Source organism: Neolamprologus multifasciatus, chromosome 12, assembly GCF_963576455.1.
Source record: "Neolamprologus multifasciatus chromosome 12, fNeoMul1.2, whole genome shotgun sequence".
NCBI lineage: Eukaryota > Metazoa > Chordata > Actinopteri > Cichliformes > Cichlidae > Neolamprologus > Neolamprologus multifasciatus.
The window spans coordinates 23,504,622-23,522,176 of NC_140450.1; the positions used below are offsets into that span (position 1 = coordinate 23,504,622).

Sequence of the window (17,555 nt, forward strand, 5' to 3'; positions counted from 1 at the left end):
ACAGCAGCATGATGAAAACAGTGCGCAGCTATGAAGTGTCCTCCAGGATTTCAGCACTCGCGCACTCTTTCCCATTTTCAAACCTCTCTTCTCTGTTTGACTCCACGATGCCACAGAAAGAGTGAAATTTCACTACAGTTATCTGCTCTCATTTAGATGATGGATTGTCACCTTTTGATGTCAAGGCAATCCAAGTTAAACACAAACAGGGGTTGAGGAGCGAGGTGATGGATGAGTTGAACGTAGCGGTGTGAGGAGAGTGCTGGTCATTAATGTTGGATGAGAGCGAGCGAGGGCACTACAGTCCGGGAGAGTGCAGTACTGGCACAGCAAGGCAAACATGACAGTTGAGATCGGTGCTGAATTTACAGCCCCCACCAAATATTAGAGTTGCCGTATAACACAGCAGTCAAACCATTTACAACAGAGGACAGCAGGCTGAGCAGCTTCATTCACTCGGTCGGCGCTGAAGAATGAAAATGAAGCAATAACTAATAAACTCTTTTTCTCAGGTGATTATTTTAAATTGCCTGCACTTTGTCTCCCACTGTAACCAGTTATTCTTATTGCTCTCTTATAGCACACCCCACCTCCCCACCAACTGAGACTAGACTAGACCATACCAACTCTGATGTGATGGGAGGGGGCTTGGCTGCGGTACCGTGACAACTGCATCCTTTGGGTCACCCGTAACTAGCTGACTGATGCTTGAATTTTTTTCCGGTGACATTTTTGCAGTTGTATAAAAATCCCCGCGGGCTCGCCAGCCTGTCGCGGGAGGTGCAGAGAGGTTTTCGAGCCGCGTTTCCCTCCTTGTGTCTCGTACACTATTGAGCCAGTCAGCAGAGCAGCCTGAACAAAGCCATGGGAGAGAGAGAGAGGAGCTTCTGGGAAGAAATGTCTCTCACTGACTCTGTCGCCTCGACAACCGGGTAAGAAAGGAGGGGAGGGAGAGAAAGGACTGGGGAGCATAAAAGGAGAGGAAAACAACACACTATGAACTGCCGGGGTTAGAGGATTCTTGCAGAGTGAGGGGAGAATAGTGGATTTGTTTTTGTGTGGGTTTCTCTGCTGAGGGCTCCCTCAGTGTGCCTCTTGATGAGTTATTAACTATGACATTAAAACACTAACTGATGATTTCTCTCCCCCCCCACATGAGTGCGTGGAGCAGATGAAATTACAGAGGACAAGTTCAGCACATTACAAGTGGACCAAACAGGCCTGATCGCCCCACCTGTAATTTTTGTTTCATCAGCCTCAGGTAAGTCTCTCCCCTGTGTTGCAGATTTCTTTTGCTTTGATGGGATCGCTTATTGTTTTTGTCTGATCTTTTCTTTTTTCTTTAAATTAAATGTGAATATGAGATGCTGATTGCTGAAGGCAGACCATTTAAGCTGTTTGTCTAGAAAATAAAAGATAAAGTGCACTAATTGTTTTAGAAAGTTGTAGGAAATTGGTTTCATACTGTTATCTATGTCCTCTTATGCTGCCAAGATGGAGAAAAAAAACTACCTCCAGTGTAGTATGAGGCTTTGGTGTTCAGTTTCATTTAAGGGAGGGAGAGAAATTGAATTTTAGATCCCCTGGATGCCTCACACTGTATGCACAGAGCTTTGCGCTTTGCCTTCAGTTTGAGCAGGAATTCAAAGACAATAAGAAAATGAACATCTCTGCTGGGTGCAGATGGACCTTGAGAGTTTGATTTGAAGCACAGATTGAGAGTGTGTATAGAATTGGAGGCACGTCTGCCATAAACACACTGCTGAATGCTCATGCATAAGGAATATATTCATAAAGCACTAGTGGTGAAATCAATGCCCCTTTAAATGAGGTGCTATGCTGGCTGAGCCTACACCATGCGTGTGGGTCAGCAGGCAGCATGCGATATCCATATTGGATGAGATGAAGAGGAGATAAACTGAGGTGTGTGTGTGTGTGTGTGTGTGTGTGTGTGTGTGTGTGTGTGTGTGTGTGTGTGTGTGTGTGTGTGTGTGTGTGTGCGCGCGCGCGCTATCAGTATTGAAGGTTACAAATCTCTCACCTTTGTGGACAGGATAGGGATGTGGGGGTAAAAAAAAAAAGGCAGCGAGACTGATGGGAAGAAAAGGGCAAGAGATTGAGGGCAAACAGTGCTGAGAGAGATGTTGAGAGTAATGATGATATGTGAAGGGTTCAGGCTCACAGCAAGCTGGGGATTGCTCGGAGCGTACACCTCGCCGGCTTCACATCACCCAGAGATGTAAAGGAGGGTAATAACACCGACACTGAGCTTATCTGTGTTTTCACGGGAGAGGCCGTGCGTACATTAGGTTTTTCCAGTTCATCATCCTGGATGCCCTCATCTCGCTGAACACGACATACGAGACAGCTCTGTCCATCACCTACACCTGCTGTGCTTCCAACGAGCTGGCAGGTACAGCACAAACATCACTTGTTGGGAAAAAAAATGTAAAAGCTACAAAGTTCCCATGTGAGCCTGAACGCAAGCGGGATGTCAAAGGCATCAAAAATTCATTTTTCAGACAATTAACACAATTTTACACCTGAAAACCCAGCACGTGCAACTTCACTCCAGGCCTGCTGGTGCATTCACCTGTCTCATTTGTCACAATGTAACTGCATTACAGACAGAAAACCACAGCCTCTCCTTTAAGAGCGACGCAGCTTTAATATACACTCAGCCATATGGCAGATTGCTTTTATACCGACATACACTTAATGCACGATGCCAGCTTATTCTTATTTTTTTAATCCACACCTGCGCCGGTGTGGTTTAAATCGACTGCTCTCTCCTATTGTTTTTTTAGGAGCGACGTTGAACAGTTCTGGCAGCTTGTAAACACATTAGTTATACCAGGCTGCGTACCGCTCGCAGTGCTTTGCAGATGTACTCCACTCATAATTTTTGTACACGAGGCGCAATGTTCCTGGATGCGAAGGAGTGCCAGACTCATCGCGAAGAAACGAAAGGATGCGTCCCCGAGGCCGTGGGTAGTTATCTCTCTCTCACTGTACCTGCACGCCGCTGCGAGGCACATGTAGACAGTAGAGGGATCATAAAAAGCAGGCAGAGCTTGCACTGAGCCTGCCTCACTCTCCTAATTCATTCATACATCCTCAGAGTTTGAAATCTGCTCGATTGTGAGGCTTTTTCTTATGTCGAAGCGGGCCCTAAGATGCACCTGTAGTGCGCCCCCCCCCCTCCATAATTATTAACTAGCAGAAATTTCTTTTTGACAGATTTTCAAGAAGCCCACGGTTTGTTTGATGTCTGATGGCTGCGCCGTCTCTTCACCCACTTCCCCGTTTTTCTCTCCTTTCTGTGGGATATTTCTGCACTTCTCAGTGTGCCTTCTCTCATCTGCTGCCGAGAACATCACGACCAAAACATGCTTGAGAGGGGAGGGCAGGGGGGCAGAGAAGATTACCAAAATCTAATTGCCAAAATTAGTAGCTGCATTCAATTTCATTTACCCCCCAAGTACAGAATCACACCGAGTTTAGTTCTTCGTGTTTTTCAATGCAGAATAGTGAGGCTTGGACCGAAAACGCATTTGACGAGGAAAAGTCAGCATTAGAGGAAAACAACATAATAGGACTCATTATGGAATAATAGCCCACGATGGCCGCAGATAACCAGCATAATAAGTTGAAATTACACCAGCAATTTGGAACAAATTATTTTTCCTTGTTATATTTAAAATATATGTCTGTATTGTTTAAGCGAAAAGTCACTGAAAATAATGATAAGATGGTTTTCTTTTTGTTTAGTGATGCATCCTGAGCTTTTGTCTTAAAAAACAAAAAGCTACCAAACAAACACCCTTAATGCGTTTATCCTCTAAAAATGCGGGAAGCTCACATTCACACCGCGCGCCCCATCTGCACTCCCATTAAAAGGGGCAGCGGTGCCCTTGTCCGTGCACTTGGATGACACGGTGCTTAATAAAACAAAGTGTTGTCCATTTTTAAAAGAAGTCCCAAATTCGGCCTTTTTTTCTAAGAACGTGAAACGCAGGGCGGAGCTCTTGCTTTCAACTCCGCAGGTTTTAAGATCTATTGAATGTAAAATCCAGCGTGAAACCATGGTGGATGTTTGAGAACATCAAAAGTGTTTCTCTCAAAGGGCGAGGAACTGGAGGGTAAAGGATTTTAATGATGTGCCCGTTAAATACATCCCCCAGTCTGTGAGCCGGAGTCTGACTGTCGCACGGTGGCCGCACAAGGAGGCTGGCTGTTCCGAGTGGGGCACTCCCTTTATTGCCACCGTGAAATCAACTACGTTTAGATGTAAGAGCACAAACTGTCCCATAAATCAGCACGCCTACAGTTCATTTGGCATCTTAAGGGTTTGCCTCTCAACAGCCTTTCTTCCCTGCTCTCCAACGGGAGGAATCGTTTTTGCAAATATCGATTAATCCGTGTCATTTGTAAATTACTCTCTTTTATGATGGATTTTTCACTCTAGCTAGAAAGCTGACTACAGCTATCTTTTACACATAATTATGATTCAATGTCTTACCTGGCTGACCTTAAAGCATCGTTCTAAAGAGAATAGATAAATTGCTGCAGTTAGCAGACTCACTGCCACTTGAATGCAAACTGTCTGCAATGTCTTGTCTGAGAGAAAAGAAGAGTAGGGGTGGGGGGGAAAGTGACACCTATTGACACGATTAGTCGAAGGCTGCCCATCGCTGGAGATAAACTCTTTATACCCCGCTCACTCTTCTTGTCACTAATTAGACAAGTGAGATGATTTAATTTGGTGCAGGGTGGAAACAACTGCATCGACTGGTCATATGTAGAACCCCACTAGTACTCGCTCTCCGGGTGATAATGGCTTGCATGGGCTGGCAGAGAAAAGAATTAAATCACAGCTTTTTAGCCTGTCTCACCCCAAGCCCTTGTGATCAGCATCTTAAAGCAGGACTCAGCCAGCCATTTTCTATTACGAGCCCTTGAGGGGAAGAACAAGAAGGGGGAAAAAGGTCCCCCTCGCTCAATTTTCTCCATGCGAGCAACCAGTGGACGGCCTTTGTCGCCAGCTGCTTCAGGATAGACTTAATTCGCTCGTGTCCTTGCTCTCTGGGCGCAACTTTCAAAGTTGCCTTGTTCCCCTTTCTGTCGCAGCTGTGCTCATGTTCACCTGACCAAGTGGAGAAGAGCCATAACGTTAAGTGAGTGATGATCAAGTGGTCTTATGTGTCCCTGACAGGTGCCGCAATGGATGTGGATGATGAGCCGTTGCTGTTTCACACCAGCTGGGGTGGTGGAGAAGAGGAAGAGGAGGAGGAGCTGGAGGAAGAGGATGGAGCAGCACACGCCGCGGAGCAGAGCTGTTCCTCGGGGGATGCTTGGGTTTGTGGACTGTGGAAGGCAGTGGGGTGGGTTTACACGCAACCCTGGGCCAGTGGGGCGGTTTTAGGGGCAGCTGTCCTGCTGCCATGTGCCCTCTTTGCCTACATGCTGCTCTACTGCCCTCCTCTGGACATAGACCTCTCCTACAGTGCCTTTGAGGTTCACAGCCACTTCTCAGCTGAACGTTTTGACGCCCTGGCCATCGCCGTAAAGACTCAGCTGGGGTCGTGGGACAGACGCAGGCGAGACATAGATAACATGGAGTCTGAGGCGCTGCGAGAGCTTCTGCTTGAGAAGCTGGGCAGGAAGGAAGTGTTCAATAAGATGGATAATGAGGACACGGGGTCCTCCGCTCCCCAAAGGGACCCTTTACAAGCCAGCGATCATCAGAAGAGAGGAGCAGCAGCAAGCAGAGATGAAAGGACAGCGCCTCATCTGGGTCAGGGGGAAACGGGGACGCATGAAAGCATAAATCCAGGAAAAGGGGAAGAAGAGGCGAGATTAGGGGATGGAAATTCAACTTTTTCCCTCATTAGGAAGCGCAGATTTGTTCCCAATTACTACTTACAGAGCCAGGCTCTGTGGAGGATAGAGCTGGTGTTTGTGGCTCAAGGCAAAGGCGAGCGCAACATCTTCACTCCAGAGCGCCTGCAGACGATACACCAAGTTGAGCAGCTGCTCATGCAGCACCCACAGTTTCATCAGTTCTGCTGGAAGCCTTTGGAGTTACTGAGGGATCTGCCACTGGGGCCGTCCTACTGCTCCCCACCCAGCTCCCTCTTGTCATACCTCTACCCCAGTGAGAGAGGAGGCAAGATCTACTATGATGGCATGGGCCCAGACTTGGCTGATATTAAAGGCAGGTTGAAATTCCAGTTCAAGCTTGAATGACTCCTTGGGGTAGCCCAACTTAACTTTGCTGATTCTCCTCATGTGCAGGTTCTCTGGGCCTGGCCATTACCCACCCGCAGTTTTACTGGTATGTGGATGAGAGTCTGTCCCCGGAACATCTGTCCTCATCCCTGTTACGCAGTGAAATCCACTTCGGAGCTCCTCTGCCATCCTACTACTCCCTGCAGGACCGAGTGGATGAGCAGAGAGCACGCTTCAAAAACTTTGTGGTCCAATATGCAGACATCCTGGCCAACCAGTCTACCAGGTCAGTAAAAACTCCCGTATTCACAGGTACTGAATGCTATTGCAAACACTCAAAGTTGTTTTGTCTGTGTGACCTGTTCCAGTCAGGTAAAGGTGCTATATGGAGGAACAGAGCTGTTTGATGACGAGGTGAGACACACCTTCCACAATGACATGATGCTGGCTGTGGTCAGCGGAGCCTGTATTACTGTGCTTGTCTACGTCCTTACCTCCTTTTCTGGTACAGTATCCCCGTATTTCACTTACATCGATGTGTGTACATGTTTCTGTTTGAAGGCGCAGAAATATTTACAAGCTTCTTCTTGTCTCTGCGCAGTCTTTTTGACTTTCTTTGGACTTGCTAGCATTGGACTGAGCTGCCTGATGGCTCTTTTCTTATACCACGTTGTGTTTGGCGTGAGGTACCTGGGCATTCTCAACGGAGTTGCAGCGTTTGTTATTATCGGTATCGGTAAGTCGTTTAAGCAATAGTTTGACATTTTGTAAAACACTTTGTGTTTATGAAGATTGATGCCACTTTGGGGTTTGTAAAATACACTGAACAGCCATAACATTATGACCACCTGCCTAATATTGTGTTGGTCCCCCTTTTGATGCCAAAAAAGCCCTGACCCAGCGAGGCATGGATTCCTCTAGACCAGGGGTGTCAAACTCAAATACACAGTGGGCCAAAATTCAAAACTGGAACAATGTTGCGGGCTAACATTAATATTTATTGGAAAAAAATCTTCCTCCAGATATCAGAATCAATCCTTTCTTATTGACTCAAACAAGTTTTGCTGAAAAACAGAATATGGAACAAGCAAGGCTTAATACTAAACGATATATATATAGATATTAGCTGTATAATACCAGTAGGCCAGCTCTAGAAATTTGGTATGGCTTCGCGGGCCAAATGTAATTACACTGCGGGCCAAATGTGGCCCACGGGCCAGAGTTTGACACCTATGCTCTAGACCATGATGTTAGCAGCAAACTCTGCTGTATAGCCTTCATGGATCGGACGTGTTTCACCAGCACATTGGACAGATGCTTGATTGGATTAAAATCTGGGGGCCTTGGAAGCCAGGTCAACACCTCAAAATCATGTTTTTGTTCCTCAACCCATTCCTGATCCGTTTTTGCTTTGTGGCATGATGCATTATCCTGCTGAAAGAGGCCACGGCCATTAGGGAATACCGTTTCCATGAAAGGATGTACATAGTCTGCAGGAGTCAGCATGGGCACCCCGACTGGTCTGTGGCTATGCAGCCCCATTTGCAACAAACTGCAATGCACTGTGTATTTTGACACCTTTCTATCAGAGCCACCATTAAGCTTTTAGAGCAATTTGAGCTACAGTAGCTTCTCTGTTGGATCAGACCACACGGGCCAGCGTTCGCTTCTCACGTTCATCATTGAACCATGGCTGTCCATGACCCTGTTGCTGGTTCACCACTGTTTCTTGGACCATTTTTGATAGATACTGAGCACTGCAGACCGGGAGCACCGGTCTAGCCAGCACACTTTGAAACTCACTCAAATTCTTATGTTTCTTACACATCTACTTAAAGGACCAACATTCACTTGCGCCCTAATATAACTCATCCACTAACAGGTGCCACGATGAAGAGATGATCAGTGTTATACACCTGTCAGTGGTTATAATGTTAGACGTAATCGTATGTGAAGCTCAAGGCAAGCTTGGCTTAGCTACACCTAAATACAGAATTGAAGAAGAAGCCACAAGCCTGCCTCTCAGATCCACTAAATCTCATTAAAATGTAAAAGTGCCACCTTGTACTTTTACAGGGGATTTAATTACTACTTCTAGTGACTCAATGGAGTCTTGTCACCAGTTAAGCAAATGGCACAATCCCCCATAAAACCATAATCCCCTCCATATGACATGCTGTAGTAAAGCTGTGTTGTGTGCAGAGTAATTATATATACTCTGTATAAATGTTAATGACTGACTTCACTGTGAAAATTCACTGTATTTCTCTGCCTCTCGTAGGTCCCCATCTAGCTCCCATTTCCAGGCTTTTCACGCTAAACTAACAAGCTGCAGGCTTTAGCTGATTTCACGCACAAGACGCAAACATAGTGTCCTTTTTATTTTCTCACTCTCAGCTGTATGTAAATGCTACGTGGAGCTATTGCTCTGAAATGAGGAAAACTACAACTCTTTGTCATGAGTTGTGCTAAGAAGTCCTCCTTTTGTCTACCCTTCATCTCTCAGGGGTGGATGATGTGTTTGTGTTCATCAGCACTTTCAGACAGGCTTCTCATTTGCATCAGCCGCAGCAGCGAATGATCTACACAATTAAAACAGCTGGCCGAGCGACATTTCTGACCTCCTTCACGACTGCGGCCGCTTATGCCGCTAACACCTTCTCTCAGGTAATTATGGAACAGAGAAAGAAAAGAAAATAACAGCGGTTAATAGGACATGTACAGGGCGTATAAATGACTCTCCTACAGTGGGTCAATAGAAGTGCCTCTCTCAGCAGACAACCATTTTTCCCAAGATAAGCACAAATTGAATGTTTCAAGGTCCTTTACACTGCGCTTTGTTCACCTGACACTCAGATCCCAGCCGTGCATGACTTCGGCCTATTCATGGCTCTCATCGTCAGCTGCTGCTGGCTTTGGGTGTCTGTCCTGATGCCTGCTGCCCTTTGTATCTGGACACAGTTTGTGGAGCCTCGTGAACATGCCTGGTTGAGCTGGTAAGCTTTTGCTTCCTTACTTTTTGTGCGTGCTGTGTGACACCCACCCAGATCTAATCCCCCTCAGCTGTCTCTCTCTCTCTCCCCCTAAACTCTCCACCCCGCGAAGCTGGAAGTTGTTTTCGGGCCTGTCAGCGAACCACAGCCCTTTGTCGGACGAGGATGATGATGTGGCTCTTCTGTCAGTGGAAATGGAGCCAGGTGAGATTATTATCTGCCTAGCATCAGAATGAAGGCTGGCAGGAGGATTGGTTGTAAAAGTGTGTCTCGCGGGGCACCTCTGAGGCTCTTTTCCTTCGTCTCTGCCAGGCTTCTACGACACAGACGGCGATGCGGCCATCCTGTCCCTGTCGGTCGAGACACCTCTGTCCCCTCTGGGGCAGCGGCACGTGGGTGTGGTGAGCACCAATCTTCAGTGGGCCTTGAAGCACTTAGTGGCTAAGCCGGTTGTGGAGCGACGGAAAACTGTTCTAGGTGAGATTTAATCTTAACTCAGAACTTTCAAAGACAACATCAATTTATATCCCAAAACTCAGCGGTTGGGGCTTCTAAGATATTGTGTGCAGAGCTCTTAATGTTTGGTTTAGATGTGAGAGTCACCTCAGGCTTAAGTAAGAATTATTGAAGAAATTCTGTAATCTCTGTTTGCCCTGAGGGGATTCTGCCTGTCAGAGTGAGTGCAAAGCATTCTCATGAAAGATTCATCCACACTCTTTGAGAGTAACTGTAATTGATCCTCACTGCTGATCTGTCCCACAACTGTTCTATCAAACCCTCTTTTCTGTCATTGTTTGTTCATCTCCCTTCCGGCCCAGGTGTCTTTCTCCTGGTTCTGGTCTTCTCAGCTGCCTTCTGTTGTCTCCTGAGGCCGGCCACTCACGCTCCTCTTCTTTTCCGCCAAGATACAAACCTCCAGAGTCTGCTGGCTCTGCGGAGCAACCTCAGCGGCCAAGGCATCTCCTGTCCCATGTGCTCAGGTAAGAGTGGAAGCACAACTCGGTTAACTTCTTAGATCTGGAACGAATATCAAAAGAAAAAAAAAAATACATGTTGTGTCCTGCAGGTGTGTTCATGGAAAAACCCCACCCACTGCCCACCCACGCTCCCTCGTCTGCATTTTTGTATCCTACACATCAGCAGAGGCCGAGCAGGACAACTCCCGCTGCTGCTCCGAGTGAAGTGAAACAGGACTCACTCGCTAACCAAACAGGTAAAAACCCAGCACATAAAAAAAAAAACCCAAACCCAGCCCTTTTCTCATTTAAGCCCTGTTTCCTGTCTTTAAAATCCTGACCTTTGTACCTTTTTGCAAGGCCCTCTTGTGACAGTGTACGTATCAAAGTTAGACCACGGAGCCTCTACAACCATTTACCGCTTCTCCCTTAACGCCAGCATCCCGTCCCCGTGGAAGATGTGCAGCACAGAGCGTGAGGAGGTGTCATCGTTCCAGGTGTGAGAGCAGGAAAAAAGTCAACCTGATTATATTGGTAATAATTCGAGTCCCACTAAAGCAGCTTACAACTAATCTTGTTTTATTTGAATAGGCTTTTAATCAGCCCCATGGCAATTACACCGCCAGAATGACAGTGTGTGTTTCCCACGTATACCTCCCGTACGACAGCTGGATGATCACGTCCGGCTCGTGTGATCCTCGTCATGGCTGGACGCCAGATTTTTCCTTTTATGTAGCATCATCTCCACAGCAACACAGCAGGTGAAGGCACAAAGGAAGGATGTAAAACAGAGACTGAGACAGGCTGTCAGGTTGTTTTAGTGGGGAAATCTGTCATTTTTAGCTCTGCTTTTTCCCTTTAGGAAGTTGTACTTTGCTCAGTGCCGTCTGAGACCTCATCCCAGCCGCGTGTGTGTCAACCCGCCAGGCTGTGGCATTAGCTCTGGGCCTGATGGAGCTTCACGGGGAAGCTTTTATACGTTTTTTCCCAGCGGTGAGCAAGCAAGCATCTCGTGATAAACATAAAGACTGTTTGTTATCATCAGGAAAACAGTTCTCACTCCGCATGAGTCACGCTGCACAAATGTCTTTTTCCTGTCATTTAGTTGAGTCTTAACTACAGAGAAAACGCACTGATGTGACTTCTCCTCTTAAAGTGAATCCTCTGGAGAGTTTTTTTTTTCCACAGTACACCAGTTATGCAGATATTTTTGCCCTGTATAAATAAACGTGGTTGAAAGGGTTTTCTCTGCTTCTATTTTCAAAGATCCCTCGTCTGCTGCCAAAACAAAACCATCCAAAACGTTTGGCTTCAATCCGTGCAGCGGCGGTGTGTGCGGCCAACCGGCGGTGCGTCCTCTGGTCGACACCGGAGCCATGGTTTTCCTTGTGTTTGGGATCCTGGGAGTGAACCGAACCGAACGCAGGGACAACCACGTGATTGGAGATATGGTGATGGTCACACCTGCGCCACATGCATCTTAAACTGTCGACTGGAGGAACGCCGCACCGGATTTTAAAAGGACTTTCTCACCAAATGTAAATTTGTTGTTTGATTCTCTCCAAAGGGCAGCATTATACTGGATCCAGACTTTGATATTTTCCAGGAGATGGGGCATCTTTGTAAAATCTGCAAAGCTGTTAGTGCAAACACACAGCTCGTGAAGCCGGGAGGAGCACAGTGCTTGCCATCAGGTAACATTTGCTTATGTGCTGGGAAGGGAAAGTAACTTTTCAAATGTGGGTTTTTTTGTGGCACAAAAAAAGTAATATAAAGTCAAATCAGCAAGGTTAGGCCTTCTGATTTGACAGCAAGCAGGCTAAAAAGTCTGTTGTTCCTCATAGGCAACAAGCTATCTTCCATTCTGCCTCTTCTTCATCCCGAGTGCCACTCTCTCCCTGAACCCAACCTACTCCCAGGGCAGCTGTCCCATGGAGCGGTGGGAATGCATGGGGGGAAGGTCCGCTGGCTGTCCATGGCCTTCGAATCTGTAAGTCTCTTCATCTCCATGCGACAAACCGCTGTCGGTTTCAGAGTTGCCACAACCCCTTAATTCTCTCTCTCTTCCTCCGCCACCCTTGTAAGACCACATACAAGGGAAAATCCTCATTTCAGACGTATTCCGATTTCCTTCAGTGGGAGAACTTCATCCAGGAGCAGCTCGCAACTCTCCCGCAGACCTCTTCTCTGCAAAGAGGCTTCCAGACGTGTGAGCACTGGAAGCAGATCTTCATGGAAATCATAGGCAAGTGAGAGGTGGAGCAGATGTCAAAGAGATGCAGTGTTCGTTTTTGTTTTTTCCTTTTCTAAAACTGGAGACAGATAAAAATGCTGAAAGTGCTGCCCTCTTATCCTGTTGTAGGTGTGGAGAGTGCCCTCTGGAGTCTGCTGCTGTCTCTGGCCATCTGCGTGGCAGCTGTTTCTGTGTTTACCGCACATCCTCTGCTGCTGCTGCCCGTGCTCGTGACCATTCTCGGTAAGAGCCGCACTAACATATTTACATTTGAAAGTGATGTTTTCAAATAACCAAGAGTGCATTTCCCTCATGTTTTTGGTCTTGAATAGGGGTGATCTGTCTGGTAGTGGCGCTCATGTATTGGCTGGGATGGGAGATGGGAGCAGTGGAGGCAATTTCTCTGTCAATACTTGTTGGATCCTCAGTGGATTACTGTCTACACCTGGTGGAGGGATACCTTCTGGCTGGGGAGACCACACCTTCTATGCCTTCTCATAACTTGGTACGCGACTATTCTAATTTAAAATTGACCACAGCGTGGGTTTTTTTTCAGAGTCTGCACTTTTTAAATCTTGATTTTCTTCGCAGGAGCCTCAGGCCGAGAGACAGAGGCGGACTCTGGAGGCAGTGAACCATGTGGGTGTTGCCATAGTGTCCAGCGCTGTCACCACAGCGATCTCCACAGTCCCTCTCTTCTTTTGTGTCATTGTGCCTTTCGCCAAGTTCGGCCAGATTGTGGCCATTAACACGGCCGTCTCCATTTTGTTCACCCTGACCGTGACTGTGGCCACGTTGGCCTGCGTGGCCCCGGCCCGCTTCAGCAGACACCCAGGCGCTGTACTCAAGGCCAGCCTGGCTGTGATGGCAGCCGCCTCTTTGGGAGCAGCTCTGTGGTGGGTCGGGGGACAGCTGGGTGCCATGGCCTGGCAGTCACTCACCACATAAACACTACTGATGTCACACAGAGGCGTTCCTCTGTATGCAACCTGTGAGAACTATTTTCTTTCTTCCATGTTTGTGAAACAACGGCTCAGTACACGGTTACATACTTTACAGCACAAAGATGTCAGAGTTATCACAGTTTTTTTTCTTTGTTCTCACTTGTATTGATCAGTGGATTGTTAAGTATAGAGGGGAAAAAAATCCTCACTCTGGGTGTCTCTTTTTAAAATCTAGTGTAACTGAATATGTGACTCATAATAGTAGGTTGATCTCTGATTCACACGAGCTGTTTTTGGTTTGTTTCCCCCCCTTCATCTTCAGCCCTAGATGATGGAGTAGTTGTTGGGAAACACTGACTGAGTCACAATTTTCATCTGTGTTACTTATTGAGTTGTGAAGAGTTGCTGACTGTTCTGTGACCTGCTTTTGTGAACACTGACAGCGCAGCGCTGCGATGTCCGTAAAGACCAGTGTTAATGGTTCACTTTGATACGTGACCATGTTGTGAAGCATCAGAATGTTTCTTTGTTTTGTTTTGTTTTATTCGTTGTTTTGTTTTCTTTGTCTCGATTTTGCACTGAATGTGATTTTTCAGCCACATTTGTATCAGAGCTTATGATGTCCCACTGTGGCTGGATTAAAAGTTCTATAAACCAAATTTATACTCTGTTTTTATGTTAAATGTAATGTAAGGTGATGTAAATGTCTGCGTATGCTGCTCTTACTCATTCTGAACTGAGCTTTGGATGCTGCCAACACACGTTTAGAAGAACTCTCAAAGCCAATATTTAGCACAAGTCACTTTCCTCTTTTGTGACTTCGTTTTATCTCAGATCTTACAAAATGCTTCAAGGTGTCTATTTTTGTCATTGGGTTAAAAGAGACCTTTTATCAGCTCCTCAGGTGTACTCCACAAGCCCTCCACCACACTCACAGCCTCTCACTGTAACCTGCTCTGTTCTCCCACAATTCAGAGCACCACTCAATAGCGTCTCCACTCTGCCCCGCAGTGAAGGTGACGGCCATTTGTCAAACCGCACAACATAATAACGGTCGGGGGAGAGGGGCTGACTGCAGCAGGAGCAGTAAATTCTGGTTTATGTGCGTGTTGTTACTCGTGGATGTCAAATAAAGCAGGTGCAGAAAAGCTCGGGGTCTTTTCTTTTTGTTTTCCTTCCTCCTGTACGGTTATGTAACGGAGCGGCGGGATGACGGCCTGTCGCTGTTGGCTTATAATCACATAATTACCGGGAGAGCTACTGTAGATTGCTTCACATCTCTGGGCGGCTGTTAATAACTCATATGAAAGAGGTCAGATGAAACAATGAATTGCATTAATGTTTCATGCTGGTTATTAAATAAAGGGACGCTGTTCTACACAAAGAGGCATTTTCTACTCAGCGTGATGGAAATGGATGTAGGAAGATGAGAACAAATAGGAGTAAAATTAGAAGGAGAAAAAAACCCATTGACTTTTGTTCTGGAGAGACTTTAATTTCCACTGTGAATGAAGGGGAGTGTTTGAATGTCTGTGTACCTTTCACATTCATTTCCTCCTCCTTTTTTTTTTTTTTTTTATTACCGCAGTGCTTCTTGTAGGGTACCTAGATGTATCGAGCTTGATATCGACATCTCTCACAGCTATTTCTGTCTACCATCTATTGACATCTCTCTCGCTACCCCTTCATTTATCGATATTCTCAATCTCTTTCTACTTATTTCAATAACTCTTGAGATATAAAATAATGAGAAATATTGAGATGTGTCTCTACTTATGTTTATTTATACCCACCTATAGCCATGTCTATTAATTTACATGGTACTTTTTTGTTTTGTTTGTAAAAAGATCTCTCCAAGCCTGCAGTCTAGTTACACATTTATGTATGTGCAGTACTTTTGTTAAGTAGAGTAAAGGCCCTACTGTCAGGCACTCGAGCAGTTGTTTTTTTGTTCAGCAACATCTTTCTGCTCCTCATATTTTCATGGAAAGAAAAAAAGCAACAGGAGAGTAATGGAATAATCAGAGGCAGAGTGATGTTACATGTAGAGGAATGAATATTTAGCAAAGTGGAAAAGCAAATGCTTTCCTACTGTCGTCTGGAATGAAAAAGCTCCCGTCTATAAATACTGAATAACAGATAATATGAATAAGAGATAGTCTGTTTATATTTGACTTTGTTGAAGAACCTTTGCAAACACAGGAAAAGAACAAACTTACTTCAAACAGGGACCATTCAAGTCCTCTGGTCTGTTACTCCTTCTTGCACGTCCTGGGTAATCTCTGCCAGAACACAATTTAACTACAGTGGCCTAAAAAACAGGTTTACAGAGCTGAGCTCAATTAGCAGTATGAATAAAAGGTCAGTCATCAAACAAGTGTGTCAGACCACAGAAGGCTCATGCAACATGGTGCTGAATAATAAATAAAGAGAAGGAATGAGTGAGCAACAAAGTATATTCAACACTGACCATTGGCTATACATCGGAAGGCAATTATAAGGCTAACTTCAGAAATACCTCCCCCCATTACATTATATATGTAGTCGCTATGACAATAAATACCCAGGCTCGTTTGGTTCTTGAGAAATACTTCATTGTAGCAAGAAAAAGGCATTTTCTCTGGAGAGAAATTATTTTACATCAGACGTGTAAATCAACACTGAAACATAAGTCATATCTTTATTACCCCATGTTACAGGGCACACACAATGTTCAAGTATGCCTGAGGAACTAAATGGAGCAATTACAAAAAAAAAAATATATATAATAACAGAATAAGAGATAAAATGCATTTAAAAACAAGTGAACTGGCATTGCATTTCACAAAATTCCATAAGCTCATGATTTTGGAACAATTCACTGTAAAGTGCTAACTGGTTCGAACTGAGAAAAGCACACGTTCCCTTTGAAAGATCAAACATTACTTTATACACGGAGGTACAGTAATACCCAGTCATCAGGCAAGCAATTACCAACCAGAAGATATGGACCACATTTCATTTATTAGTCCTTTGATAAGATAACAGATTCCTACATTTGCTTGTTAATGGTAACAACGAGAATCTTGCCGCTGGTTGTCAGGACAAAGCCAATTACAAATGCTGGTGTTGTCACGGTACCGTTTTCCTCCTTGCCTTGGAATTACATGCACTTGACTGACATACAGTATCGATATCTCAAGTCAAGTCCTTTTAATCCTCTTATGGATAGGAATCCTTGAATCAAAGGGATGAGAGGAGAGTGAGGTGAAGAGAGCCTTTACTGAGGAGTGCAGGAGATGTTCCCCATATGCCTCCTCCTCTTCTTCTCCTCCCCGTGCATGTGGCAGGCTGGCCTGACAAAAGCAGGGATCTGTCCAGCTGATGCCCGCCTTCCTACAGGTCCTGAGAATCCACTGTTTTCCTTTGTGCCTTTCTCGGCATGTATTTTTTTTTAAAAAAAAGAAGAAAAAAAAAAAAGAAGAATAAAACAAACAAACAACAAAAAAAAAACATATCTGGGGGTATTGGGTCAATACATTTTCCCCTACTGTCCACCTAAAGCAGACATCCACCCTCCCACCCCAATCCTAACCATAGAAAGGTAAAAACAAGGTGTACTGCAGAATGGCTTTTACTCCTCACAGTCTGTGGGGGGAGCTAGAGCCCCTAGGAGCTGAGGTGCGGTTGGTGGTCTTGCGGCTGTTCTGTCGTGTCTGATTCATTTTGTTGGCCGAAGGGATCCGAGCGTCTGGCTGGCGCCTCCCTTGGGGGCCCCTCCGTTTGCCCCTTTGCCCTGCACGGCCCCTTCTGGCCTCCGCTGGTCACTTGCGTGAGTGCAGTGTGTCCTGGAACTTGGTGCTGGTGTAGCGGACGTGAAATCCCTTTTTGTTGATTGTGTCGTCAGAGTGGAACTTGATCACAATGGAGTCACCGGCCGAGTAGATCTCCTCTGGAGGCTGTCAGGAGGGACAAAACAACAGATTCGTTTGTGGCTTTCTGCTTCCCTGAACTTCAATTCAAACTAAAAGGACTTCACACATGCTGAAGTCCAATCAGTGAGTTTGACAGAGCTTCTTGACTGCTACTGCTGTAAAAGCCAGGGGCCATTGGTCTGGGTCCAAGACTAGCCTTCTGCAGCTTTCTCTTCTTTTTTTTTTCCGTTTTGTTTGTTTTTTGCTTGAGCTTCATATTGAAGTGCACCGCTGCAGAAAGCGTA

General features: G+C 45.7%; 2 protein-coding genes across 5 annotated transcripts in view; one reads left to right on the forward strand and one right to left on the reverse strand.

Annotated features, from left to right (window-relative positions):
- Positions 1 to 913: 913 nt before the first annotated feature.
- disp3 (dispatched RND transporter family member 3) lies at positions 914 to 14,502 on the forward strand. Of its 3 annotated transcripts, XM_085178873.1 has the most exons (22): positions 914 to 932; positions 1,172 to 1,261; positions 5,216 to 6,217; positions 6,298 to 6,517; positions 6,600 to 6,736; positions 6,833 to 6,967; positions 8,738 to 8,898; positions 9,052 to 9,227; positions 9,337 to 9,428; positions 9,537 to 9,701; positions 10,043 to 10,204; positions 10,291 to 10,437; positions 10,541 to 10,677; positions 10,772 to 10,941; positions 11,043 to 11,173; positions 11,447 to 11,631; positions 11,748 to 11,874; positions 12,025 to 12,170; positions 12,266 to 12,425; positions 12,543 to 12,656; positions 12,746 to 12,918; positions 13,005 to 14,502. In XM_085178873.1, the coding sequence occupies exons 3-22, from the start codon at positions 5,224 to 5,226 to the stop codon at positions 13,359 to 13,361; spliced, it is 4,089 nt and encodes a 1,362-aa protein (XP_085034999.1). In that variant the 5' UTR covers positions 914 to 932; positions 1,172 to 1,261; positions 5,216 to 5,223; the 3' UTR covers positions 13,362 to 14,502. The 3 variants fall into 3 exon arrangements, with proteins under 3 accessions (XP_085034999.1, XP_085034998.1, XP_085034997.1); XM_085178872.1 differs by lacking the exon at positions 914 to 932 and having other exon boundaries at positions 1,120 to 1,261; positions 9,088 to 9,227; XM_085178871.1 differs by lacking the exon at positions 914 to 932 and having other exon boundaries at positions 1,178 to 1,261; positions 6,600 to 6,967; positions 9,088 to 9,227.
- The window catches only part of bmp1a (bone morphogenetic protein 1a), a 39,247-nt gene continuing 28,523 nt past the window's right edge, over positions 6,832 to 17,555 (reverse strand). For both annotated transcript variants that reach the window (XM_085178874.1, XM_085178875.1), the window contains exon 20: positions 6,832 to 17,295. In XM_085178874.1, coding sequence (XP_085035000.1) covers positions 17,161 to 17,295 — 135 coding nt within the window. In that variant the 3' untranslated portion in view covers positions 6,832 to 17,160. The remainder of the gene's footprint in view (positions 17,296 to 17,555) is intronic.

Coding starts and splice junctions, on each gene's coding strand:
- disp3 (XM_085178871.1), top strand. CDS start 5,224: ATGGATGTGGATGATGAGCCGTTGCTGTTTCACACCAGCTGGGGTGGT. Junction 6,518..6,599: donor CTGGCCAACCAGTCTACCAG/GTCAGTAAAAAC, acceptor GACCTGTTCCAG/TCAGGTAAAGGTGCTATATG. Junction 12,171..12,265: donor TGTCCATGGCCTTCGAATCT/GTAAGTCTCTTC, acceptor CACCCTTGTAAG/ACCACATACAAGGGAAAATC.